The sequence below is a fragment of the Bombus flavifrons genome, chromosome 2 (genome assembly GCF_040668555.2).
Source record: "Bombus flavifrons isolate JBK064 chromosome 2, iyBomFlav1_principal, whole genome shotgun sequence".
NCBI lineage: Eukaryota > Metazoa > Arthropoda > Insecta > Hymenoptera > Apidae > Bombus > Bombus flavifrons.
In genome coordinates, this window is record NC_138443.1 from 7059797 (window position 1) to 7081181 (window position 21385).

At 31.5% G+C, this 21385-nt stretch overlaps 1 protein-coding gene and 1 long non-coding RNA gene across 2 annotated transcripts in view; one reads left to right on the forward strand and one right to left on the reverse strand.

The window, feature by feature from the left end:
- The window catches only part of Tps1 (Trehalose-6-phosphate synthase 1), a 36854-nt gene that overhangs the window by 3452 nt on the left and 12017 nt on the right, over nt 1-21385 (forward strand). Inside the window, exon 4 of the mRNA XM_069131927.1 lies at nt 10016-10172. Within this exon, the coding sequence (XP_068988028.1) occupies nt 10016-10172 (157 nt within the window). The remainder of the gene's footprint in view (nt 1-10015; nt 10173-21385) is intronic.
- On the reverse strand, nt 996-4799 carry LOC138189785 (uncharacterized). The gene is made up of 3 exons (XR_011176116.1): nt 4352-4799; nt 2190-3195; nt 996-1876 (listed from the first exon to the last, which is right to left on the reverse strand). It is a non-coding gene; the product is annotated as an uncharacterized LOC138189785 (long non-coding RNA).

Below are 21385 nucleotides of genomic sequence, written 5' to 3' on the forward strand. Positions count from 1 at the left end.
CTGATTTTTTATTGTCATTTCTTATTTTCATACATTTCTTCGATTCTTTTCGTTTTATTTCGCATTTGTAACCCTTTGCTTTATTATGGATATCGAGTTGCCAGTGTGATAGGTACAAATTTGTATTTTTAATCAGATTTTTAATTCCCAAATTCACATACAATTTCAATTTTTATTTATAAAATATAATATTTTAACGTTTAACATTCCAACTTACCGCTGTATTTGTGTAATAAATATTTAATTTCAATTCGTAAAGGATGGAAAATGTGAAAGAGTTGATCGCGATTAAGACATTGATTTGCGATGTAGAAGCGTCGATTGCGGAGCGTTGTGTTATTGACAGATTTGCAGGATCAACAAAGTCTATAGTATTCCTCTAAATGAATATGCAATAGTGCGGTAATTTATTCCGTTGCGTAAACAAGCCAATAGAAATATCGACGGAGGACTGTTGACGCAAAGCAAGGGGAAAACAGGGACTCGTAGATTCCCTATTTGTATCAATATTCAATATAGCTATTGAAAATATTTTTTCATATTTTACGATCAAATATCTGATGGAAGATACTGTTGGACCATTTCTATCACTTTCTTTTACTCTAATTGTTCAAAACGATTAGCGAATCAGGAGAAGATTAAATTGAAGAAAATTGATTAATTGAATTGATCGAAGACGATAGATCATTTAATGTAATCAGTTATTAAATCTATTTATCACATTGAATCTTTATATCATAAGTGAAGTTTCTTTCGGTCCATTTTAGCAGTGGTACTGTTAACATGCTAATTGGACGTAATCGATAGAGTTCAATAAATCGTCATGTTTGTATACTGTTAAGACCAGTTAGTGTGTCTTTTATTTCATTGATGGACTTTGCTCAAGTACAAGATGTTGTTATTGTTAGTACAAGATTACAAGTATGAATTAAATGAATAATATAAATTCATTTAATTATAAACCAATATAGGCAATTTGTGTTTATATTGCTAATTATTTGATATATTTTCTCAGTCAGTTAAATTCTATTCAAATATAGTGAAATTATTAAAAAGATATATTAAAAGTAATATAAAATAATATTTATTGCACATAATATTTTCAAAAATATGACAATATTACAGAAAAAATTCCAAACGTTTGCTCAGATAAGTGCTTGTGCATAGACATCAGTAGATTAGACCATTACTATTAAGTTCTTCGCTGTCGGAGCATGTCCCAATACTGTATGTAGGTTAGTAGATTACATCGTCACAAGTCAGCCCTTTGGAGTTTCAGTAGAGTGTGACATTCTATTCCAACTGGTACACTCGATAAGTCATCAGAAACTGTTTAATTTTAATTTTCATATTTCAATTAATAGTATCCCTACGTTGAAATATTTTTATCAAGTTAAATTATAACGCAAGAGAATATGTTTTAAATATATATTATAATCAACTACAAAGGGCTAAAAATACTAATGTATTCAATTGTATAGATTCCCATTCATCATCTGATTAGTTATAATTTCCCACAGCGTCAGATCATTTTTTATGTAACATGTTTCTTTTTATAACGTCGTCGAATGTTTTATGAACTTCTCTTAAGTAAAATTACCAATTGTGACTTACAATTAGTAATCGATGCATGTTGCTCTTGGTTGCAGCGTTTATTTATGGTCGGTGAAAAAATAGTATACGATTACACATCACGCGCGGTGATCTACGTCGGAAAGCTCGCTTCTATATAGGGCAAAACCGCTGACGAAATTTTTCGTAAGAACACATCCTGCGGAACTTTTTTATTCTCCGGATCGATGTATTTTCCCCATTCATTGAATTACTTTGTTTTCAATAGCTTTCGAATTTGCTCCGACTTCGTGACGACGGAAACCTGTGATCACAAAAATATGTCGCGTGTATATGCAATAACCTTCGTCAATTCCTTTGCTTTCTTCGATACAACGTAAAAAATACCGACATTTTTTCGGAATCTATAAATGTTATCTTCGGAGCATATATATACACCCGTTCCTCAATTTACGCGGAGTATCCGTTCCGCGTGGATTCGTTTTATTCGTTTTTAAAGAAAAAATATGTACACATATGATGACTAGCAAAACGTAATGTACTTTTGTGCTTATCTCGTACAGCACTGATACGATTGACCGCATAAAAATTATCGCGTAAATTGTGTTATGACTTACCCCGTAAAAAAAATGTCGCGTAAATTGGGGGACCAGTGTACATATGTAGTCAACAAGATAAATTTTTTATTAACTCGGTGACAAACACTTGAAAGAGATTTTACAAACATTCAGAATGATGAAGCAAAATTGGTTAATTTCATTCGAAATGATGTAGAATAATGGAATAAAATTCATAAATCGAAGTGTATTTCATTATATGGATTCAACTTCAGTTTTTGGATATTTGAACAAGCTTTCCCATTGAATATTGAAGCAATTGCCTCTTTCTTTTTCCCAATAGTTTTATAATGTTTCGTCTATTATTAAATCGTGCTAACTATCGTTTTTCGTTATATTAAATACAAAATATGTAGTACATATAAATAAAAATGTACTACAAAATAGAGCTGCTTCGTGTTTCAATTCCGTCCTATCTACCATCGAAAAATCATTTCGCGACAATTTAATAGCTTTCGTGATTTACGGTTTCAAACATTATAAATCGTCATTTATGTTTTCATATTCCGATTCGTACGAACATACCCCTGTTTCACGGTACGAAACTGACTACATAGAAGGTGTTTGTTGTGTCTTTGTATATTTCAAAACACATGACAGTCTGCAAAGACAACCGTTATCTTGCATCAGTGACATAAGTCAAGTATCTTATCTGGTTATTTGCATGAATCACGGTTTGATTTGTTAATAAACAACAGGCAAAAAATAGACAAATGTGCGTGACTACCAGTAATTGAAATAATTAATCAAGGAGATAATAGTAGTCGTTCTCCACCCAGTCGTTTCACCCTCTTAGGAAAATAAACTTCTTTTCAGGCATCTAATCTAACCACATTCGTAAAATATAGAAAAGAAATAATCCATTGCAAAATATAGGAATATTGTGCGAATTTTTGTCGTTTCTCTTCACTGTTTCTTCACTGTGGTGGTTTTATGTAGGAATGAATATGTACACCGTTATCGACTCGGTTGAGATTGTTCAGAATCGAGATTAAGAGACTGTCAACTGTAAACAAACAGTAAAAATTGTAGACTTGACAGTAAAAAGAGCGATGGAACATAATCTTACGCTTCCCTCTTCATTTTGCACGATCAATTTATTACTATACAATTCATTTGTTAAATTATTTCCGTTGAATAAACTGCAGATGTTTATGCATTTGTGAGAAATACAAATGTACAAAAATATATTAATAAAATGTCTATAATATGCAACGATATATAAAATATGTCAAGTACTCGTTATAATATTTTTGGGATGAAATGTATTTCTATTAGGTTCCATTTTTTTAACTGTGCTTAGGAGGATATGAATTTGCATAAACACCCGCAGTTTGCTGACAAACGGTTGCAGACAAACGACGCAATTTTGCACCGCATTTGACTTTAAGATCAATAGACTGTATTGAATATAAATACGGCATTGTTGTAATGTACCAGACACAGTGCGTTCCAATTTTAACTTTATATTCCTGATGATGCAATATATACGAGCATGAAATCCCATTATCGGGAATATAAAACTGACACGAAATTTGATTGTTAACAAAAATCGCAAAAATTATTCATTACTTCCCGTAAGGATGGATGTTAATCATATTCAATATGTCGTAAATAATATTTAAGTGTGTCGTCTAGTCGTGTAACTGGAACCGTAGAACTAAATACAAACAACGTTTGTAATGGATAGGTCGACGGACATAATAGCATGAGTAGAATGTGTCATCGTTGCACAGAAGTCAAATTGGACAGGCATATTATTATACATTACGATGAATATTTCAACGTCAACGTCCAAAATGCCAATTCTCGTGTTATCACAGTTTAAAAAAGTAAAAAGAAATTAAGATTTATCTTTGTAAATTAGCTATGCAATCCCCCTTACGAAGATTCTGAGTAAATAGGAAACAAAAGGCAGAAGCGACGAAAGAAACGAATTACACGAACGATAGCGTAATCGTTATGGCGGGAAGCAAAAATTCCATGGAAGTTTTTCGAATCACGTATAGTACGTTATATGAAAAACGATCATGTTGTGCTTGTTAAACATTCTTATCTACAGGTATTCCTTCTTTCTTCACGATTCTTTTTCTACGTTGTTACGTGATATATTCATCTGATAATGATATCTGTTCAAGAGTATCTTTGATCTTCAAAATCACCTGGTATTTTTAACACTTGTTAATTGCACTTATTCTTCGATGAGACTGAATATATTCGTCGACTAGAAATCCTCAAATAACGATAAGAGTCAGTCATCTTTTAGGTGGCTTACGATAAAAACCGTAGTGACAACATAAGTAGACGCGCGCGCAGTCATTCACAAGATATTCGCCACGTGCTTTCCGCGTGTCCGCTGCGCGTGTTACGTGCGCTGTGTAATATACATATATTATCGCGATTGTTGCGGTAGTTACGTGCCCGATTTGCATGGCACAGTCGTGATAAATGTTATGGAAAAACACGAACTTCGTCACTGGTGGAATTGATTACTGTTTGAAATTGGATGCGACGTGCGCGCGTCTCTACGCATCAAATACATTCCTTTTTCTTTTTTGATAGATAGGGGATTGTTTTGTCAGTGTATTTGACATTTTTATACGTTCCTTGATATGTAGGTCATTTGGGAAGTTTTTTTTTAATATATTTATTAAGCTGTTGATGTTTGGAATATTGAAAGTAATATAAAATGGTTCGTAAGATCGACGGTTGACTTGTAATTATTAACGATTTTTATTCTATGATGTATGACATCTTTCTTTTTTAATAATAATGATTTTTAGATTTTTGGATAATAAGATTAACTAATAACTAAGTACATATTTATTGTGAATTTTTTCTGTTTCTTCTTTTTCAAAGAAAGAAAGATTGTGTATGCATGTTTTTCTCATTGTCACTTCGGATGTCAAGTCGTATTCTTATTTGCAATTTAATTTGTACTATACTACAAAGTTTTAGTTATATTTCGTACACATCTTCGTGCGAATGGTTGGGTGCATCGTTCTGTAAATAGTAATAGTACCTCTAACAAATTTTGTTTAATTATAGACAACTTAGATACATTAGACAATTACATAGGAACCTATTGGTGGTAGTTTATGACGTGGGTTTTAAGATGTAAAGCAGATGTTCAAACAATTTGAAACAAGAGGATTGTACATTTAGATTAATGTTTGAATTCTTGGTAAAATTATTTGTGAAGATTTTCATTGTGTTCCTTAGAATTTTTAATAAATTTGCATATTTTTCTTTTTATGTTTCAAAGAGCTAGTGGACTGAGGTCTGGTAAAACAGATTAGTTAGGAGAAATCTCTTTAAAGATTTTACACCTACTGTTAAGCAGATCATGAATCAATTTTTGTTAATTTCTTAAATAGTTAAATAAGTGATTAAATAGAGTCTATAATTAGCCATTCGTCACATATTCACATCAAATGTTGGCTACGAAGCAGATAAAATATAGTATTTGTTTCTGGCTTACAATAGTTATTTATAGCGTTTAATGAAAGATGTACGTCATCCATCTCTGGCTAATCCGTCTTGAAATATATACACGTATGTATAATATATATAAGCACTTAGTTTCATTTGAAAGACAGGAACTGATATTGAAATCTCCACGTCTAACAATATTACGTAACATTCGCATTGAACGTTGTATTTTCATCTCTAGATCAAACTTTTAATAATTACAAATATCATTACACCTATCGTAAATATCGTTCTCAAATTGAAAGAAAAACGAAGCACTCTTTCATTAAAAGGAATAACAAATCAGCAATAAAATAAAACAAAATTAATTGGTTGAATCAATTAAAAAATTTTTTTCGAATTCTTCAACAACACCACAATTCAACATCACAATTTCTGAATTATTTTGAATATTTTATCACCGTGTATTAATCCAATTAAACACAAATACAGTACAATATGTTATCGAGATCAATCATTTCCCATGTTAATCTGACACGTTTAAAAATAACAGCCGTCAACATCCGTGTCAATCGAGTGTATTTTCTCTTCTTTGTCCTGTATGAAAATCTCGATGTGTGGTAAACAAGAACGTAGGAGGTCACTTTTTCAAACGCGATCGTTACATACTGAAGAGCGCAAGTAATGATATTCGAGAGTGCTTCACTCGAGCTGAAACACTTACGCGTCTGAAATTGTGGCATTCTCAAAATAGATCATATTTGAGTAATCCAGCGGTAATAATAGCATATACCAATGGCTTTTGTGTTGGTACTGTACCACCAATGTCCCTGGTCAACAAAATTCTTACGTCTAGTTACGTATTGTCTATTTATCATTAATCAATGTAATAATATCTGAAGTATTTTATCCCGACGTTAGAGAAATAATTTTCAGAATCATGAAATTGAAAAAAAGAAAAAATAAAAGATTACAGTTTTTTTCCAAGCAATATAGTTCAAACAATATAGTTTGTGAAAATTAAAAAATCTTACGGATGAATTTCATTTAGCTATTTGAATCTGTTAGAAGACAAATGTTTCATACAATTGGAGTTTTCGAAGAATTGTTACCACTTATGAAATAGAATATTTCTACTTCATTGGTACTAGGAATTCATTTAATGATAAAACTAAATTTCGTTCTAATAAATGAAATAATAATAAATAAATGAAATTCTTCTGTAATAGAGAATACAGTTTTAACATTCAATTTCCCTTATTTGATACAAATTTTAAAAATTTATCGTCCCTGAAAACCTATATCAAATTACAAGTGTCAAATTAAAACTTTTGCGTTACTATTACAAAAGAATATAAATTCTAAATTACCAAGTAGCAACTTCCAACGAATTAAGATAAAAACACAAGTACACAAATGACAAAAGTTGTAAGGGAATGAAGTTTGATTTGACCTACTTTCCGGTGAAAGGCCATTCAGATGTTCGCTCAGCCTTTTTGTTGGGCGTGCTGAATGATAGCCAAGTTTTATTACAAATTTATAATTATGGCGTGCCAGTGACAATGTAGTCGGCACACGTTCGAGTCCAATCACAGATCTTCGAGTGGGTTGAGTTTGGGGTAGATATGTAGGTTGAGGTCGCAGAGGGGCGTATTGAATTACGGCCAACCCGGAACAGCCGCGTAATTAAGAATCAATCCAAACATACACATGCGTAGGAAATGAGAAATGAATCGATATATGAATCGTTTTCATTTTGAAAACAAGCTGCTATGTATGTAGAATTAGTTGGGATAAACACGAGGACAGGACTATTGATAGTTAGCATAGTAGTATATATGTTCTAGTAGTACAGGGTTATTCACTTAACTTGGGACCTGCGCGATAGCGAGAACATTGAGTCCGGTAACAGTGAAACATATACGTTCACTACTACAATCAAATGTCACAAGCCATTTATGAACTGCTGCTAGAAATATAATTAGGCAAAGGACTTCAAATTTGGCGTCACAATAAGAAGAAGATGATCGTTAAGAAAGCGAGCTTGGCGACTTTTCGCTCGATGATTTCATATGCTTGTTCGCTCCCGAAGCTTCGAAGTAAGCAAGCGCACTCGGTTCTGTTCTTACATGTAGTTCAATTTTTTTTTAATAACTGATATCCTGGATTATGCTTATCTGAAATTTAATTACAATGTAATTCTTTCTTTTTTTTTTATTTAAAATCGTATTTAACTGTTGGAGTTATTAGCGAATTACAATGAAACTGTTCAAATTCTTATAAATTTCAAGGCCCTTTTTCTATTTCGTTCGGTAATTATTATTTTTAGCTTATTAAACATTTTCCTTCACGTCGTACTTTAAAATTTGTCATCGATCACTTTCTATTTGATTTGATTAAGTTGATTCTCGCTGTTATCTGATTCTGGTTCGCACCGCTATGAATACGTTGAATGTAAGAATAAGGAATAAGAAAAGCAATCAAGATACAACAAGACACCTCACAGAAATTCATATTTAGACAGACCAGTTTATAAAATAAAATTTTATAAAAATAGAAATTAATTTAATCCTTTGCAGTGCCTGGATCTATTCGGACTAGCCGACAAGCTTTTTTGTCTTAGAATGATAAGAAGCCGAACTTATCTCAAAACTAAACCACAGACTTACGAGAGTACAGACACGAGTAATCAGTATTCGACATAGTTCATAGATGAATTTCACAACATTTTTTTGTAGTAGTAAGCGTACAGTAGAAGAGCGTCACCCATACTTGGGTGACGTCCCCCACCGAGGTATACCCGTCACATAGATATAGGTGACTTGGCGACCAACGTGTTAAATGGATAATCCTACATAAGAGAATATAAAATAACGTCGGTACTCGCGGAATATTTTCCTCAAAGTCTTTAACAATTTTATGAGAGTTTCACAGGTGTATCTCATTGAAAGATGCGGCATTATGCGAGTGATTTCAAAATATCACAACATTACCATCCTTCCATGTTTCTAATTTAATAACGCCACATTTGCAATTGTTTTCACTAATCTAGATTAATTTTAATAACGATGATAAAATGGTTAAAAGTGGTTGGATACGTTCGATTATATAAAGCCGAGAATATACGTTCGTGAGATTGATACAATCGTCATGTATTTGTCATTATGTAAATATGATTGTATGTGATTTTTGTGTGTGTGTGTGTGTGTTCCCTGGCAAACCGTTACAGAATTGATCGAAGACGTCTTTCAATATTATTCTCGTCTTATCGCCTGATACGCCGATGACGACCACTCGGTGATCTTTTATATTTACGTATGGGATTATTTTTTTTATAGATTTTGTCACTATCTTTATTATTATTACATAGACGATAGACGGTTGGTTAAAGGCGGAAATTGTTGGTATTCTGCTAAAAATTGATAGAAAATGCGCGTAATCAAAGAAAAATATTTGTACATTATCTTTTTTCCTTTATCTTTTACACTTTCATCTATGGGTCACTAGATATTTATGAATTTAGAATAAGAACGAAATCATATTATTTATTATAAAATGTTATTATTATGGAGTAGATCTAATTTGATCAGGTTTATATTACGTAAGTGCTTCAGTATCAAGTGGTAAAAAGTGAGAAAGAAATATTTTCTATCTACTAATTATATGTTGAAATAACGTAGTTTTCCTATTAGGTAGTCTTACTCTAAAATTTCACCGAAATGTTCGAGTTCCTTGTTGAAAGATGTCCAAAATCAGCATTTGTACATCCTCTTTTCTATCCGCTCTTCATTTTGTTGGTTTATAACTCTGGAACATCTTATAGCAGAAATGTAAATTACATTGTCTTTTTTATGCGTTTAACCAGAATGCAGCTGTACAAATATTTTAATCAAGATTGGCATGTGTTCCATGACTTAGGTGCTTATATGGACTTATGTAATTATACTCAGACATACTAAATCTTCTACTATTTAAAAGTATTTCAATCCGATTGCAATTAATATAATAGAAATGAAACATAGATCTGTGACTAAAACACATGTTATAAAAAAATATGGTTACCTACTCTTTGTACCCAAGTTTATTCAAAACATAACACGTTCTTCCATCTTGTTAAAATTATACTTTTTCCAACGCCATTAAAATTTTTTTTGTTTTTTAAAACCATTCAAATGGTCTCAGGAAGTAAATAGATCCAAGTGAGATCCAAACAGATCGTCTGTGTTCTATGAGCTGCTCGTAAAGACTGAGTTTTCTACTTTTATATATACTGATATTTGTCATGTACGCACATTATTGTATGCACACCATTGTACGCACGCCACCTTTTTCTATTTGCTCTCTTCCTGGTGACACCTTCTTCTGATAACGTTGGTACGTTTTCCTCATTTTAGTGCTGGAGGTCTTGTAACAGCGGTAGCACCGGTGGTTATAAGCGGAAATGGAGTGTGGGTTGGATGGCCAGGTATGCACATGGAGAACCCGAATGAACCGATCCCGGAGTCCGACCCTAACGATCGTACACCGACTGCTGGTCTTCTATCCCGCAAGGTAGGTGCTTTTTTTTACACATTTTCTTCTTACACAATCTTCATCGAGTGGACGAAATAATAGGTCACCCGAAAATTTGACATTTAAATGTAATATATTTCGAAGTGAAATTTCGAAAAATATATTTCGAATTAGAGAATGTTTTTTAACACCATTAATTTTCATCGTTATTTCATTATTATTAGCAATAAATCGTAAACTTTTAATTTTCGAAAGGTTTAGTTAAAAATGTTTACTTAAAAGTTTCGAAGTTAAATTGTATATTACGAGACGTTACGTTAGCAAACGTTTGAAACAAAAAATACCAAAAGACATAACATCGTCTGTTTACGAATCTTCATTTTTGCAAGTTACGTCGATCTTTCACGTCTTCAATAATACACGACGATAACGTGTGCGCGAAGATATTTTCGTCGGATGGGAACAATATTATGGAGAAACGTTGCTATTAATCGACAGTAATTGTTACGACGAACACGGTTGCACATTGTCGAATGAATATCTATAACAGATCGCTGCGAAAATGTCTTTTGTTATGTGTTGATTACATTGTTAACGAATTTCTGATGAAAAAATGAGGATAACGCGCATAGCAAATATCAAGGTCGAGCAATTTTGCTTGAGATACTATTTACGTCATTGGGGAAATTTATAATAGCTCCGGCCTGAATTTTGATGTAAAAAGCTGTGGAAGAGATAGAAGGTTTTAATATCTAACTGATATAAAGTTATTCGTTAGATGGAAAAATGGATAAAGTAAGATTTATATGATTTCAGGAATCACGTAGTTTTAAGCAAATATTTTCTTTTTGTATTATCTATATATCATGTTTTGATCACTTTCACTTTATTAAGAAAAAACAAGTGTAAAAATTCATCTTGTATGTTATCACTTAGAGAACAAGTACGTAGTCCAATTTGTGTAAATTATAGTATAGCACAACTATAGTTCATTCTCATCCTGTAGAATCTAAAAAGAGAAAGAAAATCAATCTGTTTGAAATTATGGTTAGCCGAAAATTAATTTTGTCTTTGTTATTATTTAATTACTATCTAATAAAAATAGTAAAATGAAATGAAAATTAGTAAAAAATAATTCCACACTATGAATATCATCGATAGAAATTTTACTCGAATTTCTTATGGGTTTTATCGAGTGATTGAGATGTCAGTCTCGGAGAACTATGATGACTTCCGTTAAATGACTACTGCGCGAATTTATTATCGCGAATTCATTATCGCGAATTCATTGTCGCGAATTCATTACAATGCAAAACGAGGTTAAATCTATTTAAATAAGTATATCCGTTCAGCTGCTTGAATTTTACATTATACGTTCATTTTGCGAAGTTAGTAATTCTATTCTAACCGCGGAAACTCGATGCAGTTCGATACATTATTCGAATTGGCTGATACGTGAAGCTATGAACTAAAATAAAATATGATTCTTTTAAGGGAACGCATGTTTTCTTCAATCTCTCCGCGTGTCGCACTCGTGCCAATCGATAATTATAGGAACTATCTCGCGTGTCGGTAGCGTGTAATTATGAGACGCAATATAATGCAATACAGTCGTAATCATAATATACGAACGAGTGATATAATCGAAATAATAGAACAATCCAGATTTTACATGAAAAATAAATTGAAAATATTTTTTTTTATGAACCCCTATAAATTCCTTGCAATTTGTCCGATGGGCATTCGACAGCGATTGAAAATAAAGAATAATATTTTCTCATACATATGAAGTCTTGTTTTTGTGATTTATGTGGTTATATACTATCTATTGTTATGCTTCGTTATGTCGACGTTTAATTTTCGAGTCGAAAATATAGAATGTAATAGATTCCATTATTTTTTACGAATAAATTAAATTTACCGATAAATATCACTATTATTAATTTTATTCAATTTCAAAGGCGGGTTAATTTGTTACTTGCTACTTATTTTTATATTTATCTTAGATATAATTTAATTAGTTTATGAATTTTTTGTTTTCATAAATATTCTTTTATTATGCATTTCATTTACTTTGTGGATATTTGCAAAGAAGTAATTAAAATTTTCATCTTTTTTTTAATTATATAATTGCTAAACTTTCCTTCTAAAGGATTCGGTGAGAAAGTCAAAGTTCGAGAAGATTTGAGGAGGATGGTTTGCGACTCTACGGGAAACTCATTTATTTCCTAGCCTAGCCAGGAAATACGTTAAATATAATTTATCGTTCTCCCTCGCCCACGCTCGAGATTTTATCACGATTGACACCGGCTAAAGTATTTTATAATTAAGCTCGCCCTAGCTCATAGGTATAATATAGATTCCGGTGCATCGGTCAATTCTAATATCGAATTCCGATTGTGGTGAAATTGTCACGAGACCATCTCTCCTCCGTGTTAACCTAGTTTTCCATTCGCTTTTATCATTTTTTTAAATCTTTTCCAGAAGATCGTACCTTCTGTAGAGATTTTCTGAAAAACTTTTGAAATCTTCGTGGAAAATGGTTAAAGGTTTTCGTAGAAAATATTATTGAATTTGAAGATACATTGTTAATAAAACGTTTTCGTATGTATTAGGTTGTCCGAAAAGTTTCTTTCGTTTTATAAGGAAATAATAGACGCACGATGTTTTTTATTTTATATTAGTTTATTGAAATATGCACGAACATAATAATAGAAATATAACGAAATGGATCATACCTAATTCAATAAAATAATATAAAACAGAAATTGTTGTTCATCTATTATCACCTTACGAAACGAAAGAAACTTTTCGGACAACCTAATATTTATGGATTTTAAACAAAGGGATTCTACGAGTTTTATCGGAAGTCGCATATTTCGGTAACCTTATTTAAATGCTTATTTAGGTTGTTAGATTAGTTTGTTTAGAAATGATTAGTTAATACACGAGTATTATGAAAATATGTGCTTGTTGTAAATATCGAGTGAATGTTGGGCTGTAATTATTGCATTTCTCGGTAAAGATCCATTATCACTATTTGATAATATATAATAAAGTATTGGTCGAAGTGCTTATTTAGGTTGTTAGATTAGTTTTTTTAGAGATGATTAGTTAATACACGAGTATTATGAAAATACGTGCTTGTTGTAAATATCGAGTGAATGTTGGGCTGTAATTATTGCATTTCTCGGTAAAAATCCATTATCATTATTTGCGTTATCAGATAATAAAGTATTGGTCGATGTTTATATGAATATGACTGTGTATTTAGCATAGAATTAATAATTTTTCTTGGATGATTTATTGATTCTGTGTTAATCGCAAATGAACCGATAATTTTTTAAAATTTCTCTTATGGAATAGTTCCTGACTTCTGATTTAAACCTAATTATAAAAAATAAGTCTATACCGTTCTGAGGATTCATAGTTTACATTGCAAATATCAGAACGAAACAAAAGTGTGCATATCTACTTATCGTCCGTTCCTGTAGTGTGTATTTTTGTTCGTTTATCATTTCTAAAGGACATTGAAGCTAGATAGACTAAAATTAAATACAAATATTGAAAATGTTCTTTTTTTCTACACTTCTTTCTCAGTTTATGTAACTTGGAGAATTCTACATTTGTTAAAATACTGATTTCAAACAATTTCCTAGTTAACATTTTACTAAATAAATGAAATATATTTCGTTACAAATATTCAAATATTAAAAACGAAGAATAGTCTTATAACTGCTCTTGCATGTTGCAATTAAGCAGACAGTGCAACATTTTTTCTTATAATTTTTTTTCTCGATTCATTTGCAATAAAAATACATGTCAACAATCTGGCCCAGTTTTTAAACTTACACTCTGCACGAATGATTCATTCAGGGAAAGAAACGTTTCAAGGGTGTTTCATAGAAATCAGTTTTATGTGGATATTGAAATTTGCCGTTAACATGACGAAGGCACATAACGAGCTATGATTCAAACATATTGTCACGATTTTATTATGTCACAACGATCTTCTTCCTCATTTAACACCCACGCAATGTGTTTGCCTATACACGTTCTGATATCATAGTGTGTGCGTTGACCTTGGCATTGATAGTTTATTCTTCCTGTCACGTCTGATTTATTCGTGTTCGGTATTTGTAAGATCTAAATAAAATAAGAATTACCAAAAAAATATTCCATCGATTTGTAGCTTTTAGTGGTAACTTCCGAAAGTTTCACTGATATCTTAAACTGCGCGTGTGAATAAACAGGCTTCTCGTAAAATAAATGTTCTTCCCTGTAATAAACTCGCCTTTATGTAACCTTTTCCGCTGGAATCATAATTCTGGAATATAATTTTAGATGTGATTAATCTGTAGAATCGTGCAATCTTCAATTTCAAACATTGTTATTATGACACTAATGTTCATTATAATTTCATTAAAATTTATTCCAATTTAATTTCAAAATATTTTAGAATCGGCTATTCCAAATTTCCAATTTAGTTTAAACAGTTTACTTTAAATTTCCTTTAGACGAGAATTTTTTTATTAAGATTGAATATTCGATTCTTGAAATAGTAAATTAAATAATTCAACATAGTCTCCGTTTAAATACTTGGAATCATTCGATAATAGAAATAAAAGAAACACGAGTATTTAAGGATTCGATTCTATTCGAACATGTTTAGTTGGCTTTAGCTTTATAGCTTATAATTTCTAACAAGTTTTATCATATCAAATTATTGCCAGACTAGTGAAATTACTCATCAAGAAAGTGATTGGAATAATTTGTAGTTTACTCAAACGCTTCTTCTCTTCCGTAATGACTGGTATTTTTCTCCTGATACGCATTTTCCTCAGTTTTTACTTATCAATTTGAACAAGCCTCGGCAGCCAGCGTCCAATATAAGAAGTATTATCGTGAGAATTAATTTTGATTAGACTTGTTCACGATGACCACTGACGCTATATACATAAATATTTTTTGTGCCTGGCCATGCCTACTGATAAGCGATGATCTTTGTTTGTCTGCCCTTTGTATCTGTTTAGAAACATTGTTTAAGTTTTTACTATGAATGTAAGAATCATTCGAATTTTGAAAAGAGTCTTCGATTCCAACACCGTGTAATTAGTTTTTTAACAAATCGATGGAATTGTTCTTTTCTACCAGCTTTGATATCTATCAATTATTTTCACGCAAATTTGTAATTTATTTTGTTACACACATCGTGTTAGGAATATTTAATTATAATATATATCCAATAAATATAATTGGGTAATAATATGATAGAATATTGACGAGAAACTACCCTTTTTGAAATCAGTTTACTTTTCTATAACTTAGAATTATGTAATTTATTACATCATTTATTGCATAACGTAGAATTCAACGAATTATATTTATAGAATTATTATTACTTCCAGAGGAAGAAGTTCAAAATAGAGCACCATATTATTAGCATTACAAATTTAATTCTCATTGGAAATTTTCCATCATTCTTTTGTTACTGCTCTTGAGAAAATTGACCGCAATTCTTGTTAACAACATTACTAAATTGTACTTAATACATGTCTGCAATTAAGCGACCGTGTTCTATATATAAAACAGAAATAGATAGCAGTTATGTCGGAGATGACACATATTATGTCGTAGCGAATTTAAAAATAGTGAAGTCATTGAAAACTTGATAATTAATCACATTCATACTTCTTCGATTCTTTTATAAGGATGCCTTAACACGGACGATAATATTTACTATTGCTCCTTATACGTATCTACGCTATTTGTTCCGAAGTTAATAAACTGATAGGAATTATGTACTTTGGAACTGAACTATACTCAAGCAGAAGCAATTCGAATCAAAAAGAGCCATTTATTCGATTCGAATAAAATTCAGTGAACCCTACTAATGTCACTCGTTCAGCAAACACCATCATTCTTACTGGGAAATGAGTTTGATCCGAGCTAAACACTGTTTCACTTGTATTGAGAAGGAAAATGAGAAGGATCGACCTAATTAGATTTCGATTCAATCTAACTGGCATTCGTTGGATGCTGGAAAGTGTTTAAAATGTATAAATTTCTGTGACATGGACTTCCTTTAGTTAATCTTCTCACGCTTTATGTAGCTATAGATGCAAGAAGAATTACAAAAGCTTTAGAAAACCGATGATAAATTCAATAAAAAATCGGTTCTTTAAAGGCTAACAGAAAGAATTTGACGAACTTACAATAAGAATTATCCATTTGTCTTACGATTGTTTCTAGCCTTGGAATTAGTTATCTATGCATTTGATTATGCCAAACGTTGTATTTGAATTAGCGCTTAAATAATCTCTACCAAGATCTTTGTAAAATAGTATATGTGTTCTATTCCATCAGTACACAATTATGAATTATGCAAATTAGATAGATTATATTAACAAACAATATAAGCATGAAATATTTCTCCTTGCTTGTATCGAACTACGGGGAAAAAACATTATCATATCTTTCACGTTTTGTATTATTCTGTTACAATTTTTTAACAAAATGTCTGTGGACTTTTTATGTATTTCAGTCTTATAATATCTTACATATGAATAATTTACATATGAAGTGTATTATATTAGAAAAATGCAAACGAAGTCTTGGATATTGTTAATTTTAGATTTAAAAACTAGAAAAACTGTATACAAAAAAGAATATACTACGTTTTTATCAGAAAAATTGTATTATTATCAGGTAAATTTTTACATTTTAAATTACTAACCTTGCAAATAAAATTCTTCTTTACTGCGATAGAAGAATTCTTTAAATATTTTCTTTGGTAACTATATTTAATATAACAATTTCTATTCAAAATTACCAGCTGAATTAATTGTATCTAACAAATTTTCGTGTCCTCTTTGTAACAATTTGTATCTCTACAGTAATCTACGTCACAGGTTACCGTTTACATTAGACAGTTCATTATGTCCAAGGATTATTTTCGTCATAATTGCAATCAACGCTTATGCTACCAATTCTCTACATCGACTAAATAAAATTGCTCTACATCGACTAAATCAATGTAATCCCTGTGATATCGAGTCGACGAAATCCTTCAATCGTTTCAATTATAAAACTTCACGTTTCGAATAACCATAGGAGTAAACATCGATGGAAAGAAAGATGAGAAAACGTCATCAATAACGAACCGGATATCAGATAGCATAATTTAGAACCGCGTCAGCTGTAACTGTGTCTTGGTTATACAGATTTACCTTTGAACTTTGAAACGAGCAAATAAAGGGAATTGTTCGGTATCGAGTTAATCAAATCGCGATCCACAGGGAACGAATTTGATCTGTTGCGGAACGAGCCAATTGTCCCTGGTTAACGGTGGCGTAGCTTGTGGCTACAAGGAAAAGATCTTCGTAAAAGGAGATCAAATATTCCTGGAAGATAATATAGAGGGGAAATAGATATGAAGTGACATACAAAATTTACGTTAAGCTTTGAGAAAGAGATACTGGAGCGATAGCAGAATTTTTAAATGTACAACAGCTAAATGGAGAAATGGTAAATATCCGATATAAGCGCGATATATATTTTTATTTTTATGTGACTTTTCATAAAGTTGTTTGTACGAAATTTTAAATCGAAAATAAAAAGCTTTTGGCTTAAAACTCTCTTAAGTCCAAAGAAATTGTGAAACAAATTTTATAATTTATGATACAATAACTAGATTGCGAATGTTGATGCGAATTTATATTTTTATGATCACGATTAAAGAAAGGGAATCTGAATAGAAATTTTTTTCACTTACTGCATATATTTAATTAATCGTTTTTAATATATATACTGTGTCCCCTCTACTTACTATGAATGTTTTGTTAACTAATTATTTGCTAATTAATTGTACTAACTAAAGTAACTCTACCAAATTAGGTATGTAAATAATATTTAAATATTTATATGTTTATAGAATATATGTAACTTTTTTATATAAAAAAGAATATAAATGTTTCACGTATTTTATTTACATTACAAATACTTTGTGCACTTTTGCATCTGTCAATTTTTAATAAATGCATGAACATCCACAGTTTACCAATTACATAATAATATAAAACGCCATCATATACACGTTTATTTATTTATCGATAAATGTATATTATCACTTATAACGATCCAAAGCAAGAGACTTTCAAGGAATTTGCACGGAGCTTCCTGGCCTTTCATAAGAGCCTGTCTCTTTCTACTTTGAAAGTAGCCTGTGTACCGACTTGTGAGACTGAGTTTCTATTCTCAACGTTGTATCATGTTCCTCTTCATTATTTTCCCGAGGAAATATGATGTCTCGTGTTGATATGAATACATCATTATATCCACGTCTTTAAGGGAAATATTGAGAGAAAAACGAACAAACGAAGATCGTATAGTGGGGGTGGTGTTTACGTATCTGTGATAACAGTGTTGCGGGGGTTTTTCTGAAGCATAGATAGAATATCTTGTTTTTGTCCTAAATAACGTTTAGGAAGAACTATATATATATGTATACATACATACATATACATATATATATATATGTATATGAGTTTCATGTATGATTCTTTTGTTTTATCGGAGTTGAGTTATGGAATAGCAGATATGCATTTAACCCTTTCATGTTCGATGTTGTGCATACGCAACACCGTAGTTTAACAGCTTATTAACTGAACACGATAAATGTATCTTCTCTCAGTAAAACTGATTTTGAATTATTTTAACGTTTTCTATCCCCTCTACAAAAATTAATTTTTTAGTAATTCTGTTTCCGTTTCTATCGCATTATTATGCTCCTGTTATCAATAACTAATAAAAAGAATTTTTCTACCGTGTTGAAAGGGTTAATCGCGAAAAAGAGAAAAATGGATTATTGGTAAATTCATCGAATAAAACAGAAATTTTGGTGAAATGTTAGGATTCATCAATTTTGCATTAGTATGACGAAGTAGTTATTATATAATCGGTAGAGGATGCTTGATCCGTTTGGGTGAGAAAATACGTAAAATGTTTGCGAGACACATTTTGATTGCACATTGAGATATAGTGAATTGTAAAATCAATTTAAAAATTTCTTGCGTTGGGCATCAAGTTCTATGGAGCATCTGATTCTTAATTAAGCTAATTTTTCAACTACGAACTGTAATTTTCTTGATTCCCTTTCTATTAAACTAATACTTGTCATAAATCTCTTCCTTCTCTGTCTATCTGAACTTCATTTGCCAAAATTTTATTTACTGCCTGATCAAATCAGTTATGTATTTAATTCGAAGAGTTTAGATATAATTCTTATAACCTTTGCTGAATAAATGGCCCGGTTAACAGGTTAAATTGAATGATATTATCCTCTAATTCCAACAAATGAGCCCACAGTCTCTCCCATAGAGACCTTCAATTATCATCTCGTATCAGTTCTCCTCGATTACGTTTCCCCGAAATGTTTTCCAATCTCCGAAACGTAGCCGGACCTTGAGTTGTTTTTAATCAGTCATCGAACCAATCCTCGGCGGCCTTATTCGGAAATCACTGGTGAAAAATCACCTCCGAGCTCCTTAAATGATTTTTACAAAGCGTCGATCAGCTCGTATACGAATGGATCTGAGGCAAGGATCTGGTGTCACGATAATCGTGTCGAGAGGTCAAATCATCAGAGGGGTTATCAGTGGCGTGACGCTCGCGAATCCGACGACGTTTATCAGCCGCGTTCAATTTCGCTACAGACTTCGATAACGCTTTTTCGATTCACACGTTCTTACGTCAAATTTTGTGACATGCACGCCCACGCGGCGTGTCTTTCGCTAATCACGTGTTTTACGCGATCTCGAAAATTTTCCCTGGACTCACAGTCGATAAGCGAGTATAAGCCGATCAGATCATCGTCAGTCAGCTTGGCGGGACAGACGAGATTCATTAACGTGACGCAACACAATTTTGTTACGTCTGATACGTTTGCGTGACCTCATAATACTTAAATTGTTTTGAGGAAGATTCGGTCCTTCCTTTTTTTCGTCTGCTTCTAGGACCATGCGTAAATATCATGATCCAGCGTTGATTAATGCCTCATATGACGTCTACGAAGTGTGAAATTTTAGTCGAACTTGGTAGAATGTTAGGAAATCTTTGTACATACATATCACACTAGAATTCATATCGTTGTGTCTGGATAGATTTATTTGGAATTCTGTTTTCATGTTTGTTTAGTTTGGATTGATTTTATTCGTTGAAATTTGGGAGTAAATTTTGTTCTTGTCGAGTATTGAAGATTTTATTTGGAATTCTGTTTTCATGTTTGTTTGGTTTGGATTGATTTTATTCGTTGAAATTTGGGAGTAAATTTTGTTCTTGTCGAGTATTGAAGATTTTATTTGGAATTCTGTTTTCATGTTTGTTTGGTTTGGATTGATTTTATTCGTTGAAATCTGGGAGTAAATTTTGTTCTTGTCGAGTATTGAAGATTCCTGAGATTTCTTCTATTTCAGTATTAAAATACTGGAGTATTAAAGAATCTTTATTTAATTATGTGGTTTGACTTTTTTAATTATTTCTTCTAAACTATTAAATTCCATTTGACTGTATCGTTTCATTAAAAATATTATCGAACGTTTTATAGCACATATTTTTTATTGTAAACAATAAATTCATATAAACTATGTAGGATGTTTAAGAAATGTTTATCTTGTTTTATGACATAAAATTTTGCGCATTTATTACATGAAAAATAATAAGAAAAATATATGCAAACAGATAACACAGTTTAATCTTTCAGAATAGTCAACCGATATTTTGAACAGAAAAAGATGTACAACGTGTATATGCCATCTGTACTTTTCCAGTTTTAATCTACTATTAAAGCGTTAGAAACTTTTATGAATTGTTAAGACTGTATATTGAGCTTGGAGATAAATCTTTTTAAACTAACGGATGAGGTTATGAAAAAGAATCAATAGTTGTAGATTATAATAGGGGTAATTTTATTTAATACCTAAATCTCTGGATTAACTAGAGGTAATCTCGTGAATCGCTATATCCACCTTTGTTTATTTTGAAAGCATAGATATGTAACGTTGTACGTTTTACAAGACGAGCACGTGTCGTTTATTCATTTATTTTTTATTATTTATATTATGATATGTAAATGAAATTACACATATTGCATGCTTCCGCTTACATCACGAGATCGATTGCGTTTTCATTTGAAATCATTATAAAACACGTTTTCATGCATTTCTATGCAAAATACAACGAAAATGTCGTGTACT